Genomic DNA, 19,157 nt, shown 5'->3' with positions numbered 1-19,157 from the left:
ACCTAAATTAAAAAAATTATGAATGAAGCACTCTAGGAAGAGAACAAGAATGAAGCCATTAGACAGCAAAAAAAGAGGAAAACGAATGACAAATTGTTTAATTAAATTTCAAATTATTCTAGTGGGGTTTTCAGTTTCACTAACATGGTTCACTTGTTTAAATAAAAAAAAAGAACTATTCTTTATCTTTTGGAGCTTAGGTTATGGCGACACTACCTTGTTCGTCAGCTTCCAGCATCTTTCAGCCCATTCGAAGAACAAGAAAAACAAAAGCCCATCAAGTCCACAGAAAAAAAATAAACAAAATAACTTTTATTAAAAATATGTGATTATCTTATAATCTCACTTCATCTGAAAAGCAGTTCTGCTACTCTTTTTTAGTCAGGACACAGTTTTCAAAACTCAACCTACAATCTAACTTAACATGTACACGTGGTACTATGTGAGATGTACACATCAGAATCCATACATATGGATGTTTACTCCCATCCATACCATAGACTTTGCCAAACATAAATTGTGTTTTATGATGTTTCCACAAGATAACTTCTGTCAACGAAGCACATGAAATAGAAAACTGTAACCATTAAGTATTTATTTTGGTGAACTTTTAATAAAAGATTTTTTTTTAAATTATTTAAAAAAAATATTTTATATTTAATTTAAATATTTTGTATAAAAAAGTTTATTTATCAGTTATATTTAAATACAATAATATAAAAATATTATTTTATATTTTTATTTTTGTTATTAAAAATTTATAAACAAACTAAAAAAAAAATATATTTTTAATTAAAAAATATTTTTCTATTAACTTAAGGTAGCGTTTGTTTTGCAGTACTAGAACAGAGACGGAGAGATTGAGACACAGTATCATGTTTGTTGGCTCAGAGACTGATACTAAAATTTCTGTCTCTGTCCCCAAAATTTCAGTATTTCAGTGCCTCCAAAATGTAGGGATACAGGGAACTGATATTTTTAGAAACAGAGACTGAAACTTTAATAATATTTTATACCTAAAATACTCTCATTTTAATTAATTAATTCTAATTTTATTCTTTGTGCAAATTAAATTAGAGTTTTATTCTTATTTCAATTTTTGTCTCTCACTTGGCACCAAACAGAATACTAAAACTTATTTCAGTCTCTGTCTCTTAGTCTCTGTCTCTCAGTTTCAGTCTTTCGGTATCTGTCTCTCCACCAAACGCTACCTAATGAATTCTAAACCAACACTAAAAACGATTCGTTTTTTTACTGAATATAAGAAAAAGACATCAGGTAGCGTTACGCTTAAACAGCAGTACAGCACTAAAACGCTTGGTTAATATTGTATATTCTACAATATTAGTAGCGTTTGGTGGAGAGACAGAGACAGAAAGACTGAGACTGAGAGACAGAGACTAAGAGACAGGGATTGAAACAAATCTCAGTATTCTGTTTGGTGCAAAATGGGAGACAGAAATTGAAATAGGAATGAAACTCTAATTTAATTTGCACAAAGGGTAAAATTGGAATTAATTAATTGAAATGAAAGTATTTTAGGTATAAAATGTTATTAAAGTTTCAGTCTTCATCTCTAAAAATTTCAGTCTCCTGTGTCCCTACTTTTTGGAGGTACTGAAATACTGAAATTTTGGAGACAGAGACAGAAATTTTAGTACCAGTCTCTGAACTAACAAACACAATACTGAGTCTCAGTCTCTCAGTCTCTGTCTCAGTACCTGAAAACAAACGCCATCGCACGCTTAATAACAGCTATTAACGCGTTTTTAAACCCATTCCACTACAATCATGAACAATATTGTGATATCAACAAGGCGCAATCCTAAACCATACAAAAAGATGTTAATGAAAGCCAACAAATGCTTGACTTGTTGCACATTAATAAAGACAACATTAGGCTCGTGCTATCAGTTTCAGAATCTCAGCAGCTTCCTTCAATCTCCTCTCTCTGTTATCTTTCATAACTGCAGTAGCACTTCTACCATTTCTGCATTTCACAAAACAAAATAACATGTAACTAATTGAATTAAACTATTTCTCTAAAATCAGATTAGCATGCAATTATTATTTTTTCAATATCCTGACTTTAACAACACCTTTTCTCGTAAACTGCCTTTCTTTTAAGCTCATCAACGAGGTTGTGCAGTCGTTTAAGGAGGGCTGGGGACTTGAACACGGCTTGAACCCCAGAATGAGTTGAACAAATCTTCTTCATAAGTTCAGAGGCAATGAAGTATCCCTCCTCCTTATTCCTGGAACGTGTTACACAAGTTATATTATACACTAAGAAACGGCAAGTATAATCCTAGAACAGATTTCGAAAGGCTAGAAACTTTTGAGAATTGAAACCTTAGTAACTCCATGACAATTATTTGTACAGAGTTGTGTGTTTGGATCAGCACTTCCAGTAGATGAGGGTAGCGCCCAAGATTTCGTAGAGTTGAGAGAGCATGTTTTAGAACCTCCTGATCAGGTATACTCCTGCTGACTGATCGGATAAGCCCCAACAAGGTGTCAATTGCACCTGCAGCCACAAGTTCTTCACAGCATTTCTGAGAATGTTCTGTAGCCATATCTGTGAATGACACATACATGAATCAACAGCAACGAAACAAGAATGTAAAATTTTAAAAGCAATGAAGTAATTGGGCTCTTATAACATTTGTGTTGCCTTTGTATATTGTAAAGTTTTCACTAGATGTAGCACTCACCTAATGTAGAACAAGTATGCAGGACATCACTAAGACTTTTCATGTTAAGTAGCTCTGAAAGCGCTGCCAATAGTCTATTTATGAGACGCTTGCTATCATCTACATTTCTGGCAGACTCTTTCATTCTCAACCGCAAATCAAGTAGTTGCTTTGACTCTCTACGTGCAAGGTAACCTTTCCAGTGGGACTACAAAAATTGTAATTTTTTAAAAAAAGGAAAGAAACGTGAATAAATCAGAACAAATTAATTGAAAAATGATAAACATTGTTGGTAACAATTAGGATGCTGCCATACTTGGATGACAACAATTTGGTGTCTATGAAGAATGGCCTTTCGCCTGGCTATCCATCCACGAATGCAAGATTGAATGATAATGGCAGAGTTGGTCATATTTTTTTGTGACAAGAACCTTTTCCACCATCGTTGCAATTTCACAACAGAAAACAAGAACAGTTTAAGTTGAATACTGCAACAGCCAACTGGACTTGAAATGGAATCAACAGGAATAGCTGCACGTAGACTGGAAGCACACCCTGCATTGTAATAACAAAAGACGAGAATATAGTATGAAAATGTTAAACAACTCTATCAAGTAACTACTAGCTTTAACTAGAGAGAGAGAGAGAGTAGAAAACACTAGTAATTTGTGAACTGATTACCTAACAGCCGATTTCTAGTTATATGCCCCCTAACAAATCTCTGGATCTCCACTGCAGCATCTTCCTGGAAAACTCAGCACGAGTAACACACATTAAACACACACAAGGAAACCAAATTCATAAATAAACAGACAGAATACCATACTTGGATAACAACAATTCGGTGTCTGTAAATATTGGCTTTTCTCCTGGCCATCCACCCACGAGCACAGGACTGGATAATCATGGCAGACTTATTTGCCAATTTATGGAACAAGAGACGCTTCCACCACCGCTGCAGTTTCACAACTGAAGACAACAGTAGTTCAAGTTGAAAACTACAAACTCCAACCGGTCTTGAAATGCAACTAATAGGAATGAGAGCACGTAATGTAGAAGCACCACCTATATCATCAGAGGAGAGATAGGAGTACACAGTAAGTAAATGCCAAACTACAACTAAATCCAGCAAAAATTAGCTACACAAAACATGCACTAGTAACCTAATAGCCGATTTCGAGCTAAATCGCCCCTGATAAAACGCTGGATCTCCAACGCAGCATCTTTTTGACAATTGAGAACCTTTTGGCATGCCATGCTTCGTATAATACACTGGATCTTCACTGCAGCATCTCTTTTGAGCAAGAAGTCCCGTTTCACCAGCCAACAACGGCAATGCCTCTATAATTATTCAAAGAAAGTAGAAGTTAATAAAATATTCAACATCACCACCACAAAACACTAGACATTTATCCAAAATTCAGAAAAATCACAAGAATAGCAATTTCACACAATAATGCTATGCATTCTCTGCCCTGCACCAAACTAGAAAGCCGTTCAAATTAAAACCAGGCATAATCAAAAGAATATGAGCCAATGTCTTACTTGAATGTCAACAATGTGATTCTTGCGTGCAAAAGCTTCTTTCCGTGCAATCCATCCACGCAAGAATGCCTGAATGAAAGTAGCTGATCTTGATGTGACTTTTAAGTGCTGTAAAGCCTTCACACATCTCCACATTCGGAAATAAGATTGAACTTTTATGGTAGCTTCAACATGATTTAAAAATCTTTTTCTTAAAAACCACCTACGGAAATTACTTTGAATTTTAGTTGCAAGAAGATGCTGCTTCTGGCAGGTTGACTTGCAGCATCTGTAATTCTTCCAAGCAAGCTGAATAGTAACAGCTGCATTTGTATGAAGATCAAGTGTAATGTTCTGTTGGGCTAAATTCATAGCTTTCTCTTTTAGATCAAGCTCAAAAATATATCTATATCGTGCCATCCAACCACGGACAAATTTCTGAATAGTAATGGCAGCAGTCACAGGATCTAGTGTCCTGACAGAAAGACATCTACTGCATCCTTGCTGCTGCCTGCAATAGAGCCAACTCCTCACAGCTTGCTGTATTAGCTTTGCAGATCTCTTCAGCCTCACTAAAGAATGTCTATGAACAAAAAGCATGGCATATCTCCTATACGTTTGAGAATGCCTCAATACGTCTGCCAGAGTGAACAAGGATAAAACACCAATAAGTGACTGGTCAAAATACAAATAAATGTTTGATACTAGTTGATAAAGTATATACCACATGAAAAGTCACAGGCTTGACTGGTGGTGTATGCCACACAGACCAACTCCTGCCTTGCCATCATCCATGCTCTGAAAACCGTTTGCAAAAAGGTGACAGCATTTATCATCGTGTGAAACTTACGACGAGTGATAAATCCCCGGAAACGTGATTGTATTACTTTTGCAGCATATTCTGAAAAGATTGAGTAGCGATTGTCACCAAGAGAAAAAACACGTCAAGAAGACATGCGTTGCAAGAAAATAGAACAGGTGAACAAGCAACAATATGCAAAAGTGGAAATGAACTAACTATGCTTTCCATGTCAAACACTCAAATCAAAGAAGTCTATACTTTCCCAGTCCAAAAAAAAAAATATTAGCCTAAGTTTCTAAGCCTTCTTCAATTCCAGCGAAATTGAATCAATATTTAAGGAAAGGATGATGAATGAACTACCTATTACCATTCTGAGAAATTTCAGGAACAAGTATCTATGAAGAAACAAACTAATGAACCTTTTGAGTGTTACAATAGGAGTAAACGAATGAATGGTGACATAGTAGCAACGTTAAGAACCGTGTAGTCATGTTTCGTTACCCCTTTTAGTATCGGTGCCGGATTCAATGGTCCTGGATCTCTGCAAATTAGAAAAATCTGGTTTCCTGATACAGTTTCTTCCAGCCATATCCTGCCACCAAGCCTGGATGGCCTTGAATTTTCTTGCAGCATCTATCATGATAATCACAATAATTTGATCAAAGATTTATATAAAATACAATAAACAACCACCACAGAATATAGAAAGATAAGTAAATATTGATATCTTCAATAAGGTTCTAAAATTGCTTTGGACACTGTTTCTTACTCAGCCAACTAACATGCAATGAAAGAACTACAAATCTGAGGATCATCTATACTTTAAAGATGAAGCCTATTTAACATTAGTTGATGTTATTTTCTTACCTCTGTTCTTGATACTAGAGTTGTGTGAATCCAACTTATACAGAGACCGCATGGATTGTTCCATTAGTAGTTTATTTATATAAAACAAGATATATAAATAAATCCAAAGCATACAAACAAAAAGGTCACACAATTAGAGAGAAAACAAGGAACCTTCATTGCCTTGTACATATGAATCATCTGGATTTTGTACCGATTCAGAACTTGAAAGGCACTGCACCATCCTCAAATGTCTGCGGTTTGCACTTCGGCAATCATAGCCTAGGAGCTTATGGAAATTTAATTGATCCTGGAAAGAAACAAAGAAAGGGAAAAGGAATACATCACTTTGACAAATCCCAGAGAAGAACAATAATAAGATCCATAATCGTTGTTCCATTTTACCACATTTTTCTTGACAAATAATTGACTTGCTAGGAAGACCAACAATATCACCACACTTCGATCACTGCAAGCACCATTATATTGAAGTAGCTCACTTATCTGAAGTACCTGTAGAATAAAATTCCCAAATTGCTTATATCACCTTCTGGTTTACAGTTAATATTCATGCATGAATAAGTAAACTTTTTCCCCTTGAGGTTAGACTATCACAATATTTGTGGATTTTTAGATACCAAAGTTATCCATCGAATGTTAGATATGCAAAAACTGAATCTTTGACCCTCACAAAAGGAAGTCCTTTGGGCAAATTTTTATAACATGAACTTGCAAAGTAAATTTAACACAATTTTAGAATAAGAATATATAAGTTTTTATTCATGTCAGCTGAATGGGGTTTTCAATGTGTATAAATTGGGGTACTATTACCTCTGGAAAATTCCCAAGTATTGTAGTCAACTTCTGGGATAATATAAAATTGTACAATGCATCTGAGTATTCATCAACTGACATTACTGATGCCTTGTTACTTTTCATATTAACTTCCTGCAAAAAGCATAAAATATCAACTTAATGAAGAAAAGATCACCCATGTTCCGCAGCAACCTAAACATGTTCAAGACCTTCAATGAGCAGGAATTATGAAATTCCTTCTGGAAGTAATAATCAAGTAAGCACCAGATAGCTTTGCCATCAACAAGGGAATGAAAACTGTCAATTCCACAACCATAATTTTCACAAACGGCCTGCAGAAAAGAATTGAGACAAGGTGAATTCGAAGGTATCAAAATTAAACATTATTATTTAAGTGTATATCACCATCTCACAAAGTTCAATTGCATGATCTGATTCTCATGCAAGGGGATAGAAATAGATATAAAACATAGTGTGGCAGACCAAGTATCACAAACTAGATTTCATTAAAGCATACACACCGAACCAAGACAATGTCATTTATCAGTCTATATCCACTGATGAAATATTACCGGATGAACTTGTGAACAAGATAACCAAAATGTAATGAATCTAGAAAATTGCCACCCCTTTCTCTAATCAGTCCCTACGAGTTCTCATATGATACTGTAGTTTTGAATGGTGTAATAATTAGTAGAAAAAAGCATGAAGCCAAGAAAAATGGTTAATAAGTAGAGAGTAGGAGTCTCCTATTCGGTTTCCAAACAAAATTATATGGGATATATGAAGGTATCCTATGATGGTACCTGAATCCAATTCAATAGCATCTCCAGAGAAGTCGAATTTGCACTGTTTATGAGATCCTGGGACATGAAGTAATAATAAAATTTTAAGAATAATTAAACATCAGCTTAAAGATAAATACAGCAAAGAAGTGCTAGTTCATAACAAATTCAAAACATGAAACTGATACCATGCCGATTCCTCGAATTTTGGAAATTTCCCCCACCAAACTTGTTTTGTCAACCAAAAGCGGTAGCTGCATGCCATATGACATGGAAAATTACATTGGTGTTTCAGTTTAGACTTTCATAGTTGTAAATTCTCAGCAAATAAAATTATGGAAATTTAATGAACCAGGTATAACAGAACTGCTACCTGCAAGTGAACAAACATATTCCAGAGCAAGGAAAGTGTAAGTTCTTTATCACCACTAACAATGTCATCGGCTAAAATCATCATGCCATCTTCATCATGTAGGGACACACTAGCTTGTTTAAGATATTGAAGGGCAAGAACACAGTTTGCTAAATTTCTCTTAGGAGAATCTGAGGGAACTACAATTTTCTGTCAATACAATGATGATGCATCATTTTTCATAACCAATGGCATTATCCATAGCGCAACAGCATTGGAAGTTTCAAATAAGCCAATACAATTTCCAACATATAGAGTGAGTAAAATTAAATCCGACTAACCATCAGGATAGAGGGATTATGTTGCAAGAGCTGAATAGCCCGACACAGTTTCACTCCATCTTGGAGATCAACGAATAAATCTCTGACACTGAAATCATATCCAACAAGATGACCCTACAAAATCACAGAGCAGTAAGATAAAACAAAATAACACATCTTGAAGTCAATATAACAACCATAATCACACTAATCAGTTGTGGCCCCGAAACATTAAAGTGCTGCATCTATTATAATCATATAATGCACCCAAATGATGTTGTCCCCATGCAGGTGGAATTGCAAGTGCCACATACACAACCCCGGTAGCAGACAACTTCACAATTAGACAAAAAAAGCATTGCATTTGGAAGAATATCTCACCTGTTGATGAGATACTTTGTAACCTAAAATCAACAAGTGTGCTAAAAGGTTTCCTTCTCCATGCATTACATCAGATGATAGAAATTCTAATTTCCAACCAAAAAGAGAGAAAGGTCAACCTACAATGAAAACACCCGTTACAGATATATCAATAGAAAATGCAACCAAAGCATCCAAGAGGACTTGCCATGAATCAGTTGACTACTCGATCTAATCCAAGACTCTGCTCTGAATAATAAAGGGGAACCCCCATCTAATCCGTCAATGCCATACTCAAGCGGGAGGCAACTTTTACATTTAGCTTTATCCAAGAAAAGCACAAGCAGTAGTATCCTCTTCAAAATGACATTCCCCAAATTCTCATAGTACCCTGCCCTATACACGCCTTCAACCATTTTGTTATAAGAGAATGCTTTAGCTAGACCCTCATGTGAAAAGAATAGCTTGTCAATGAGCATTTTCAGATACTTGACATCTTGATCAGAATCAGCATCTTCACTTGACAGCAAGGAATCACCACCGAAAATTATATACAGTCCAATTCGCAGCCAAATTGGATTATAACACATAAGGATTCCTATGGCCTTATCTTTCAACCCAACATCCGTTACTATAGGGCAATGTGCCTTCATGTTCAGCCTTCCGCCATCAATTGTCTGAGAAACAAAGAAGCAGAGGAAATTCAGACAAAGCTCATTTGCTTTTCATTCAAAGCCTACTTCATTTGAAGTTCAGTTAATTATCCCCTTTCTAGTGTGTTTCTATTAGCTTATTTGAAGTTCACAACAACTATAATCAAGAGCTTGCTGATAAAACAAACCTTTGTGACTAGACTCATGACATCAAAAATCTCCTTACAACTCCCAAGGCTCAGATAAACCCTCATTCGCTGCTTCAAATCTTCAAAGCTGCACACATCTTTCAGAGAATCGCTCAAAGAAGAGAACACCAAATTTTGTACTCCTTTCTATCTTTGTGTATATATATACATTACAACATATAATATTATTATATATATATAAATTATTATTGAGTTAATTATTTTAATACTAGAATCTTCTATTTATACATCTTTATTTTATATATCTTTTATTCTACAACACGTTATCAGCACGAGACTCTGATCAAATTTTTAGGAAGACTCAGGTAACAAATTTTCATTATGTCGAAGCTCTCTCATCTTGAATTCAATGCTCTTAATATATCTGGAAACAATTATTTATCATGGATACTAGATGCTGAAATCCATCTTGATTCAATGGATCTTGGAGATACCATTAAGGCTGAAAATAATGCATCCCAGAAGGATAAAGCTAAAGCCATGATTTTTCTCCGTCGTCATCTTGACGAAGGATTGAAAAATGAATATCTTACATTAAAAGATCCTGCAGATCTTTGGAAAGACCTTGAAGAAAGGTATAATCATCAGAAAACAGTGATACTTCCTCAAGCCCGATATGAATGGACGCATTTGCGTTTACAAGATTTTAAATATATAAATGAATATAATTCTGCAATGTTTCGAATCACCTCACGAATGAAATTGTGTGGGGAAAAAATAACTGATCATGATATGTTGGAGAAATCTTTCTCAACCTTCCATGCCTCAAATGTGCTCCTGCAGCAGCAGTATCGAGAGAAAGGGTTTAAAAAATATTCTGAGTTAATTTCTTGCCTTCTTGTTGTCGAACGCAACAATGAGTTGTTATTGAAAAATCATGAAGCGCGCCCAGCTGGCACCACCCCATTTCCTGAAGTAAATGCGGCAAATCATTACTCCAGAAGAGGTAAATGGCAAGCTTTTAATAACAAGAAAAATTATGGAAGGAAAAAGAATTATGTTCAAAAGAGAGGATCTCACCAGAAGTGGGATAAAGAAAGGAATATCGGGCAGAATAAATCAATCGAGGAGAAGTGTTTCCGCTGTGGTGGAAAGGGCCATTGGTCACGTACCTGTCGTACCCCAAGGCACCTAGTCGATCTTTACCAGGCATCTTTGAAAAAGAACGACAAAGGAAAGGAAACAAATTTTGTTTCAAATGATGCTGAGAACTCCACCACTCATTATGATGTATCTGATTTCTTTGAGGACCTTGAAGGAAATATTGGTCATTTGATCAATGATGGAATAGTTTAATATGTGGGATTGTGAAGTATATATGTAAATAAATAATGTAAAGAACTTATTGTTAAGTTTTATTTTCTATGTATTTAAGTTTCAAATGTGATGTACATAAATAATGAAATATTAATGAATTTTGAAATTATTAAATGTGTCAAATTTTAAAATAAAATTTCAGTATATGACATTATTTTATATACAGTGTTTCTTAGAAAAATAATTCTGATCAAGTATTCAATTTAACTGTGCATACTACTCATTTTATTATTATTTGTTTTTTAAGAGAATGGCAAGGATATGTAATGAAGATGTATGCCTTGCGGATAGTGCAAGTTCGCACACTATTCTCAAAAGTGATATATATTTTACCCATCTTGTGCCAAAAGAGGAATATGTTAACACTATTATTGGCTCAGGCAATGTGATAGAAGGCTCCAGAAGAGCTATAATTTTGTTTCCTGGAGGAACAAAATTTATAATAAATAATGCACTGTTATCTACCAAGTCTCGAAAAAACTTGTTGAGTTTTAAAGATATTCGCCGAAATGGATATCATATTGAGACTATGAATGAGGGAAATCATGAGTATTTATGTATCACAACTCATGATTCAAATAAGAAAGTTATATTAGAAAAATTACCCTCACTTTCATCTGGGTTGTATTATACCAAGATTAGTGCAATTGAATCGCATGCCATTGTAAACCAGAAGTTTACTAGCTCAAATGAGTTCATAACTTGGCACGACCGATTGGGTCATCCGGGAACAACCATGATGAGGAGAATTATTAAAAACTCTCATGGACATTCACTAAAGAACCAGAAGATTCTTAAAACTAGTGAATTTTGTTGTGCTGCATGTTCTCAGGAAAAGTTAATTTTAAGGCCATCACCAGTAAAGATTGGATTTGAGTCTCCTGAATTCCTAAAAAGGATTCAAGGTGATATATGTGGACCTATTCATCCACCATGTGGATCTTTTAGATATTTTATGGTCCTAATAGACGCATCTTCGAGATGGTCACATGTGTGCTTATTATCTTCTCGCAACCTGGCGTTTGCGAGATTATTGGCTCAAATTATTCGATTAAAAGCACAATTTCCAGAAAATCCAATTAAAGCAATGTGTCTTGATAATGCTGATGAATTTACTTCCCAAGCTTTTGATGCTTATTGTATGGCTAATGGAATAAGTGTTGAACATCCAGTAGCTTATGTTCACACACAAAATGGGTTAGCAGAATCACTTATTAAGCGCCTCCAATTAATTGCTAGACCCTTGCTTATGAGAACAAATCTCCCAACCTCGGTTTGGGGGCATGCTATTTTACATGCCGCAGCACTTATTCGTTTGAGGCCAACGAGTTATCATCAATTCTCTCCTATGCAATTAGCTTTTGGCCAGCAGCCAAATGTTTCCCATTTAAGAATATTTGGGTGTGCAATATATGTTCCCATTGCACCACCTAATCGCACCAAAATGGGATCCCAAAGAAAATTGGGAATATATGTTGGATATGATTCTCCCTCTATAGTGAGGTATCTTGAGATACAAACTGGAGATGTATTTAAAGCCAGGTTTGCGGATTGTCATTTTGATGAATCAAAATTTCCAACATTAGGGGGAGAGAATAAGCTTCCTGAAAAGGAACTTAATTGGAATGCATCATCGTTGATGCATTTAGATCCTCGATCAGGGCAATGTGAACTAGAAGTTCAAAAGATTATACATTTGCAAAGAATAGCAAATAAATTGCCTGATGCATTTTCCGATACAAAGAGGATAACCAAATCTTATATACCAGCGGAAAATGCCTCAATTCGAATTGACGTTCCAGTAGGACAAGTAGCCACTGAAGCAAATTCACGCCAGAAGCGTGGCAGGGCGGAAAATGCCCCAATTCGAATTGATGTCCCAGTAGGACAAATAGCCACGGAAGCAAATACACGCCAGAAGCGTGGCAGGCCTGTCGGTTCCAAAGATAAAAATTCTCGAAAGAGAAAAGAGGTAAATACGATTCCTGTTGAAAAAGACATAGTAAAGACACCGGCAGTTGTCCAAAATTCTGATATAACGCCAGAAGACGTTCAGGTACCTGAAAATTGTGAAAATGATGAGATCTCAATAAATTATGTCTTTACAGGAGAGAAATGGGACCGAAATAAGACAATTGTCAATGAAATATTTGCATATAATGTGGCATTAGATATCATGCATGAAAGTAAGGATCTTGAGCCAAGATCAGTCGAAGAATGTCGACAAAGGAATGATTGGCCAAAATGGAAAGAAGCCATGAAGGCTGAATTAGACTCACTTGCAAAACGTGAAGTCTTTGGACCTGTAGTCCGTACACCTGAAGATGTAAAACCTGTTGGATATAAGTGGGTATTTGTGAGAAAACAAAATGAGAAAAATGAAGTTGTGCGCTACAAAGCCTAACTTGTGGCACAAGGTTTTTTTACAAAGGCCCGGTATAGATTATGAAGAAACGTATTCCCCTGTAGTGGATGCGATAACATTGTGTTATTTGGTCAGTTTATCTGCATATCATAAACTGCATATGCATTTAATGGATGTAGTAACAGCCTATTTGTACGGCTCATTAGATCGGGATATCTATATGAAAGTCCCTGAAGGACTAAAGATATCTAAACCATCTAGTGAATATTCGCAAGGGTTATACTCAGTCAAATTGCAAAGATCTTTATATGGTCTAAAGCAATCTGGACGAATGTGGTATAATCGTCTTACTGAGTATCTGGCCAAAAACGGATTCAAGAATGATGATATCTGCCCATGTGTTTTCATAAAGAAAACTACATCTGGGTTCATTATAATTGCTGTGTACGTTGATGATTTAAATATTATTGGGACTCCTGAAGAGATTCCAACAATTATAAAAACTCTAAAAGAAGAGTTTGAGATGAAAGATCTTGGAAAGACTAAGTTTTGTCTCGGCCTGCAGATCGAGCATATAAAAAATGGGATCTTTATTCATCAAACAACATACACAGAAAAGATCTTGAAGAGATTTTATATGGATAAGTCACATCCATTAAGTACCCCAATGATTGTAAGATCTTTAGATGTGAAAAAGGATCAATTCCGTCCTAAAGAAGAGAATGAAGATATCCTTGGTCCTGAAGTACCATATCTTAGTGCCATTGGAGCGCTAATGTATCTTGCTAATAATACGTGACCTGACATATTATTCGCGGTGAATTTACTAGCAAGATATAGTTCCTCTCCAACCAGAAGACATTGGAGTGGAATCAAACAAATTTTTCGATATCTTCATGGAACGGTTGATATGGGATTGTTTTATCCCTATGGATCCAAGTCACAATTAGTTGGCTATGCAGATGCCGGATACCTGTCTGATCTACATAAAGGGAGATCTCAAACAGGATACTTATTCACATATGGTGGTACAGCTATATCGTGGAGGTCCACAAAACAGACGATTGCAGCAACCTCCTCTAATCATGCTGAATTACTGGCGATTCATGAAGCTAGTCGCGAGTGTTTTTGGCTCAGGAGTTTGATCCAATATATCCTGTCATCATGTGGACTGATTGATTATAAGATAGCTCCAACTGTCCTGTTTGAAGATAATACAGCGTGCATTGCTCAACTTAAGGGCGGATACATCAAAGGTGATAGAACAAAGCATATCTCTCCCAAATTCTTCTTCACTCATGATCTTCAAAATCAAGGGACTATTGATGTCCAACAGATTAGTTCAAGTGACAATCTGGCAGATTTATTCACAAAGTCACTCCCAAAATCTCCTTTTGAAAGATTGGTACATGAGATGGGGATGCGCCGATTTCGAGACATTAAATGATGTCAGCAAGAGGGGGAGACTGTACTCTTTTTTCCTTGGTCAGATTTTTTTCCATTGGGTTTTTCTTGACAAGATTTTTAATGAGGCAGTCCCCATCACTAAAGGATATTGTACTCTTTTTCCTTCACTAAGGTTTTTTCCCATTGGGTTTTTCTTTAGTAAGGTTTTAACGAGGCAATAATCCTAAATGGTCATCCAAGGGGGAGTGTTGTGATAAAAGTGGATGACCATGGATAACCACGCAAGGCTTAGGTGGATTTCATTCTCAAGACTAAATGAATCCATTTACAAGACAAATGGCAATAAATGAAAGTTAAAAGTGGTATCATTTTTTATGTATAAATAGCAAGCATCCTCGTATGCTTTGATACACAACAATAACAAATATTTCTACCTCTCTCTTCTTTCATATATTATAAAGTCTATTCCCATTTCTCTCTCTCTTTACAATAATAAAACAAATGCTATTCTATCTCTCTTTACTTTTTATAATCCTTTATATCTTTATATATATATATATTTATGCAATTCTCTCTCTCTATACTTTTTGTACTCCTTTCTATCTTTGTGTATATATATACATTACAACATATAATATTATTATATATATATAATTATTATTGAGCTAATTATTTTAATACTAGAATCTTTTATTTATACATCTTTATTTTATATGTCTTTTATTCTACAACACCCGTGACTATTTCAATCATGTGATTTTTCCATCCTTATATTATCATTCGAAATTCAATTAATTGTGTTATAATTTCAATTAATTGAATCTTAAAAAAAGTCATGTGAAATTCAGTTACTTCTAATTAATTGAATTATTAATAAATATATTTTTTTAATTTTTACGGATATAATGTATTAAAGAATAAAAAATTTATTTTGTTATTTTTGTTTTTAATTATTAATAAATATGATAAATAAATAATAAAATAATAATTTATAAAATAAATAATAAATTTATATTAAAAAATAAATAAAAAATTAATTTATAATTAAAATTAAATAAAAAATATTTAATAATTATTAAAAAATTAAAAAAATATATTTTATTATTAAGACTATTTAATAGTCTAAATATTATGGGATCCTCCAATTCTTTGCGGACAATCTAATACGTGGATGTCCAACATTAGCTTTCTTAGTTATTCTTTGATTAACTAATTATGAAAAAGAAACGACAAAACATACAAACTTGATGCTTCTCTCTGACACACGGTTATTATGCACTGCCATTTTTGGCAACATTATGTCACTCCAGCAACTTGCTACATGTCCTCACATGTAGATAATGTTTGTGCCCATAAAAATGCATTCTAATTATTTTTGTGATGATTAAAATATTTTTAAATTTTATTATTGATAAAAATATTTTAAAATTATTTTAGAATATGACAAAAATATTCATGTGACAAAAAAAAAAAATAGAGTAGGTCTCTAATCACAACATAGCAGTTTTTTAGGTTTTTAAATTTTTTGAAGACATTTTGATCAATAATAAAATTTAAGTATTTTTTTTAATAAAAAATTATTCAATTGCATTTTGTTGGTTTACCTAAGTATTATTATGTTATCTTGACTGAAAATCGTTCTTTTTGACAACGACATTGCAGCATTCTTACAAGAAAATTGCCATTTAAAAATGGATTTCTACTATAAATTGGACTAGCAATTGCTATATATTCTCGTTCAAATAAAGATACTACAATTGGAACTTTACTATCCAATTCCCCTCCAATATTTTGCAGCATATACTATAAAACTTCCACTCTACTCTCTACATTAAAAATTTGTGATTGGCCTGAACCACAACAATGAGACTTATCCTTCTCCTGATGAAGCTGAATCTCACAAGTGTCTTAACTCTTATACCATTACTGAATAGGATGATACTGAGCTGATATCCTCCTTGGTGGCAATTTGCGCAGTATGTAGAGGACTAAAGCTGAAGGTAGCACCTCAACCACCTATATTTTCAAATATGAACAAGCTAAGTGAGTTCCCAATTCTTAGAAACTAAAACTCTGGCAGCTATCAATAAAAAATGGGATCATGCTCAGCAGTGTACCAAGTAGTAGATCAAGTCCAAAAGAGGATGATAGAAAACATCAAGAGATGCATCTGAATCGAATGCAGATAGAAAACCCTGCGTGTGCATGCATAAGTGTCATTAAGAAACAAAATCGTATACTATATATACTGCATTATTCTATATGGTCCATGTATGTCAAGAAAACGGTTATCACTTACCATAACACATCTTATCAGAAAACAGGTGAAACAAATGGCTGTGACAGATCCAACCTGCAATATAATGTCACAACTAAATTGATATGAACAAATCTTCTTAGATTCATTTGTTAAATGAGTAATTTATATATCACAAACTACAGAATTCGATATTGTATCAATCAAAATGTCTATCCTTAAAAAGGCTCTAGTCTTAATTTGTTGTGATTTAAGAAATAATTACTTTGAAGCACAACACAAAACAACTGCATGAAAATGCAAAGGTAAAACTCATTCCTCCACATCATTTTCTTGAAAAGATTTTGAAGTGAAGTACCATTTGAATTTTAGAAGTGAAAGCTAGACATGACAAACAGAAATTGTTAAAGGAATAAGGTAAGGATACCTCATGAAGTTTCTTCCTTCTCCCTCTAGATTCGATAGGGAAATGCTTCAGCATGATAAATAATCTAGCAAACATTTCACATAATTAATATTCCAGCGACCCATGTCAACCACAAATCACCAGTGACTAAATGAAACTGAGGCTGTACAAGTATTCAAATAAGACAATGCAGAAACCTCACCTTCCTCCATATAGCAAGAAGCCTAATGCAGCCATAAATGACACAACTGAGGAAAAGAAAAATCTCACTTTAGAAAATGTATATGCATAAACCAACCAACCATTCATACAGAAAGCTAACCTGCAATAAATATCTTTCCGATGAATATCACAACAGTGTTGTCATCTATCCAAAGGTATATCCAAATACAAACCTGAACACAGAGTCACATTTTAGTATACATTCCCTTCAGCTCAAAAACTGGAAAAAGATTTTACTAGCTTCACATAATTATGCAGAAAATACTTGAAAACAATAGAATGAGATAGGTACCTACCTGAATAAAATACAAGGCACCATTTATTGAAATATAAACTATCTTGAGCTTATCGGTAGGTAAGCTCCTTGCCTGTTTAATCATTGAAACAAACTCAGACTCTCTTTTCTTCTTTCTCTTTGTTTCAGCATAACTTAATTGTTAATTGAACTAAAATGCATGATCAAATTGAAGAAGAGGAAGAAGCTAGAGTTGCCTGGTGATAAATTTCTGCCCAGAAAAGAACAAGAAGTGTATAGGTAGAGAAGAACAGTAGGCCCGGCAGATCTAACAGCACCAAAACCAATACCTAATTAATTATTCAACATTGAAGAGTAAACATGTAAGTATAAAAGGCAGCATTGGAGCAGAATAGATCTAAAGTTGAAGCAAGCATAAAAAGAAGAAACCTTGGGACGCAAAAGGAAAACCAGCTTGTGTAATCCAAAGACGAGTGCGCGAACTGTGCATTGTGAAAATGGCAAGAGAAAGCAAAAGATTAAATGCCATAATAAGAAGCGCATAAGAGAACACAGTTAAGAGTAAGGAGAAGAAAGACCTCCGTTGACAATGAAGTTCATAAGATGGAAAATCTTTTGGGTAGTCCAGCCATATTGAGGAACTCTGAGTTCAATTCTTACCAATTGAATCTGCAGTGTATGAGTGTTGGTCAAAGAAATGGAGGAAGAAGGAGGGCGGAGAGGGGAACTTACGAGGGCGAGGGAGGAGACGAGAGCATAAGCAGCGCAGAGTATGTAGAAAACAGCGTCCTGCCAGAGAGTTGAGTTGCTGTTGTTAGCTTGGTGATGGTGCCATTGCCAGTGGCGCCACCGCAAATACAAAAAAGATGCAGTGTCCATGGCAGATTAATTGGAAAGGGAAAAGGAGGGATTACGGTTTGATGAATAATGAATTAATGATGATGCAATCTCTCTACCAAACGGTCTTCTCTCTCCCGCTCTCTCAGCTACCAACTGCATTTGGCGCTCTCTTTCTTAACGCTCAACTAAGCTTCAATTTTTTTTCTTTTACAACCAACAGATTAATAATTGAAAATGACAACAGAATCATCCCCGCCTGTGGGAGGCACCTTTTTATTTTTCTGACTGGAGGTTGCTGAAGTGACTGTCGTTGCATAATGTGGCGCTAAAATGATTGTTGTTGTTGACCCTTTTAATTATTAATCATATTATTTTATCGCAGAGAAACATCAACAATCGGATCCGTGGCGCAATGGTAGCGCGTCTGACTCCAGATCAGAAGGTTGCGTGTTCGATTCACGTCGGGTTCAATTCCCATGATCCATTAATTTTGGTCTTTTGGTTGTTTCTTTCCGACCCTTAACATATTCCTTCGCTTTACTTTAATAATTAAGCATTAGGCGAAACTGTCGTATGTTGAGACCCTTTATTCTAATCCCACTTTTAATATCCAGAATCCCAGCTTGAATAGATGAAAATTGAAATAGTTGCTTCAGATTCCACTTTTATTTTTGTACCTTTTGTTCACCCCGCATAATCGCTTCCTAAATTAAATTATCTTAACATA

At 34.8% G+C, this 19,157-nt stretch overlaps 2 protein-coding genes and 1 non-coding gene across 3 annotated transcripts; 1 reads left to right on the top strand and 2 right to left on the bottom strand.

The window, feature by feature from the left end:
- Nucleotides 1-826: 826 nt before the first annotated feature.
- Nucleotides 827-15,734, bottom strand: LOC130933991 (uncharacterized). Its single transcript, XM_057863584.1, has 23 exons — nt 15,690-15,734; nt 9,340-9,486; nt 8,707-9,175; nt 8,520-8,605; nt 8,160-8,273; nt 7,840-8,028; nt 7,655-7,720; nt 7,488-7,544; nt 6,891-7,013; nt 6,697-6,813; nt 6,271-6,378; nt 6,040-6,175; nt 5,521-5,652; nt 4,942-5,118; nt 4,239-4,855; nt 3,857-4,034; nt 3,520-3,758; nt 3,375-3,438; nt 3,010-3,248; nt 2,715-2,901; nt 2,353-2,578; nt 2,100-2,255; nt 827-1,990 (listed from the first exon to the last, which is right to left on the bottom strand). The coding sequence occupies exons 1-23, from the start codon at nt 15,732-15,734 to the stop codon at nt 1,897-1,899; spliced, it is 3,966 nt and encodes a 1,321-aa protein (XP_057719567.1). The 3' UTR covers nt 827-1,896.
- Nucleotides 15,735-16,246: 512 nt separating this feature from the next.
- LOC130944183 (tobamovirus multiplication protein 1-like) lies at nt 16,247-18,542 on the bottom strand. The gene is made up of 11 exons (XM_057872374.1): nt 18,323-18,542; nt 18,169-18,259; nt 18,020-18,072; nt 17,827-17,919; nt 17,631-17,702; nt 17,435-17,507; nt 17,315-17,360; nt 17,134-17,197; nt 16,749-16,802; nt 16,567-16,644; nt 16,247-16,465 (listed from the first exon to the last, which is right to left on the bottom strand). The coding sequence occupies exons 1-11, from the start codon at nt 18,467-18,469 to the stop codon at nt 16,373-16,375; spliced, it is 864 nt and encodes a 287-aa protein (XP_057728357.1). The 5' UTR covers nt 18,470-18,542; the 3' UTR covers nt 16,247-16,372.
- A 286-nt stretch (nt 18,543-18,828) lies between these two features.
- On the top strand, nt 18,829-18,900 carry TRNAW-CCA (transfer RNA tryptophan (anticodon CCA)). Its single transcript has one exon. It is a non-coding gene; the product is annotated as a tRNA-Trp (tRNA).
- Nucleotides 18,901-19,157: the final 257 nt, after the last annotated feature.

This window comes from Arachis stenosperma, chromosome 1, assembly GCF_014773155.1.
Source record: "Arachis stenosperma cultivar V10309 chromosome 1, arast.V10309.gnm1.PFL2, whole genome shotgun sequence".
NCBI classification, from domain to species: Eukaryota; Viridiplantae; Streptophyta; class Magnoliopsida; order Fabales; family Fabaceae; genus Arachis; species Arachis stenosperma.
This window is presented reverse-complemented; position numbering and strand designations above follow the sequence as displayed.

Coding starts and splice junctions, on each gene's coding strand:
- LOC130933991 (XM_057863584.1), bottom strand. CDS start 15,734: ATGGCAGTGCATAATAACCGTGTGTCAGAGAGAAGCATCAAGTTT. Junction 4,035..4,238: donor ATCACATTGTTGACATTCAA/GTAAGACATTGG, acceptor GAATAATTATAG/AGGCATTGCCGTTGTTGGCT. Junction 1,991..2,099: donor AAGGCAGTTTACGAGAAAAG/GTGTTGTTAAAG, acceptor TGTGAAATGCAG/AAATGGTAGAAGTGCTACTG.
- LOC130944183 (XM_057872374.1), bottom strand. CDS start 18,469: ATGGACACTGCATCTTTTTTGTATTTGCGGTGGCGCCACTGGCAATGG. Junction 16,803..17,133: donor GAAGGAAGAAACTTCATGAG/GTATCCTTACCT, acceptor ATTATATTGCAG/GTTGGATCTGTCACAGCCAT. Junction 16,645..16,748: donor TTCTGATAAGATGTGTTATG/GTAAGTGATAAC, acceptor ATGCACACGCAG/GGTTTTCTATCTGCATTCGA.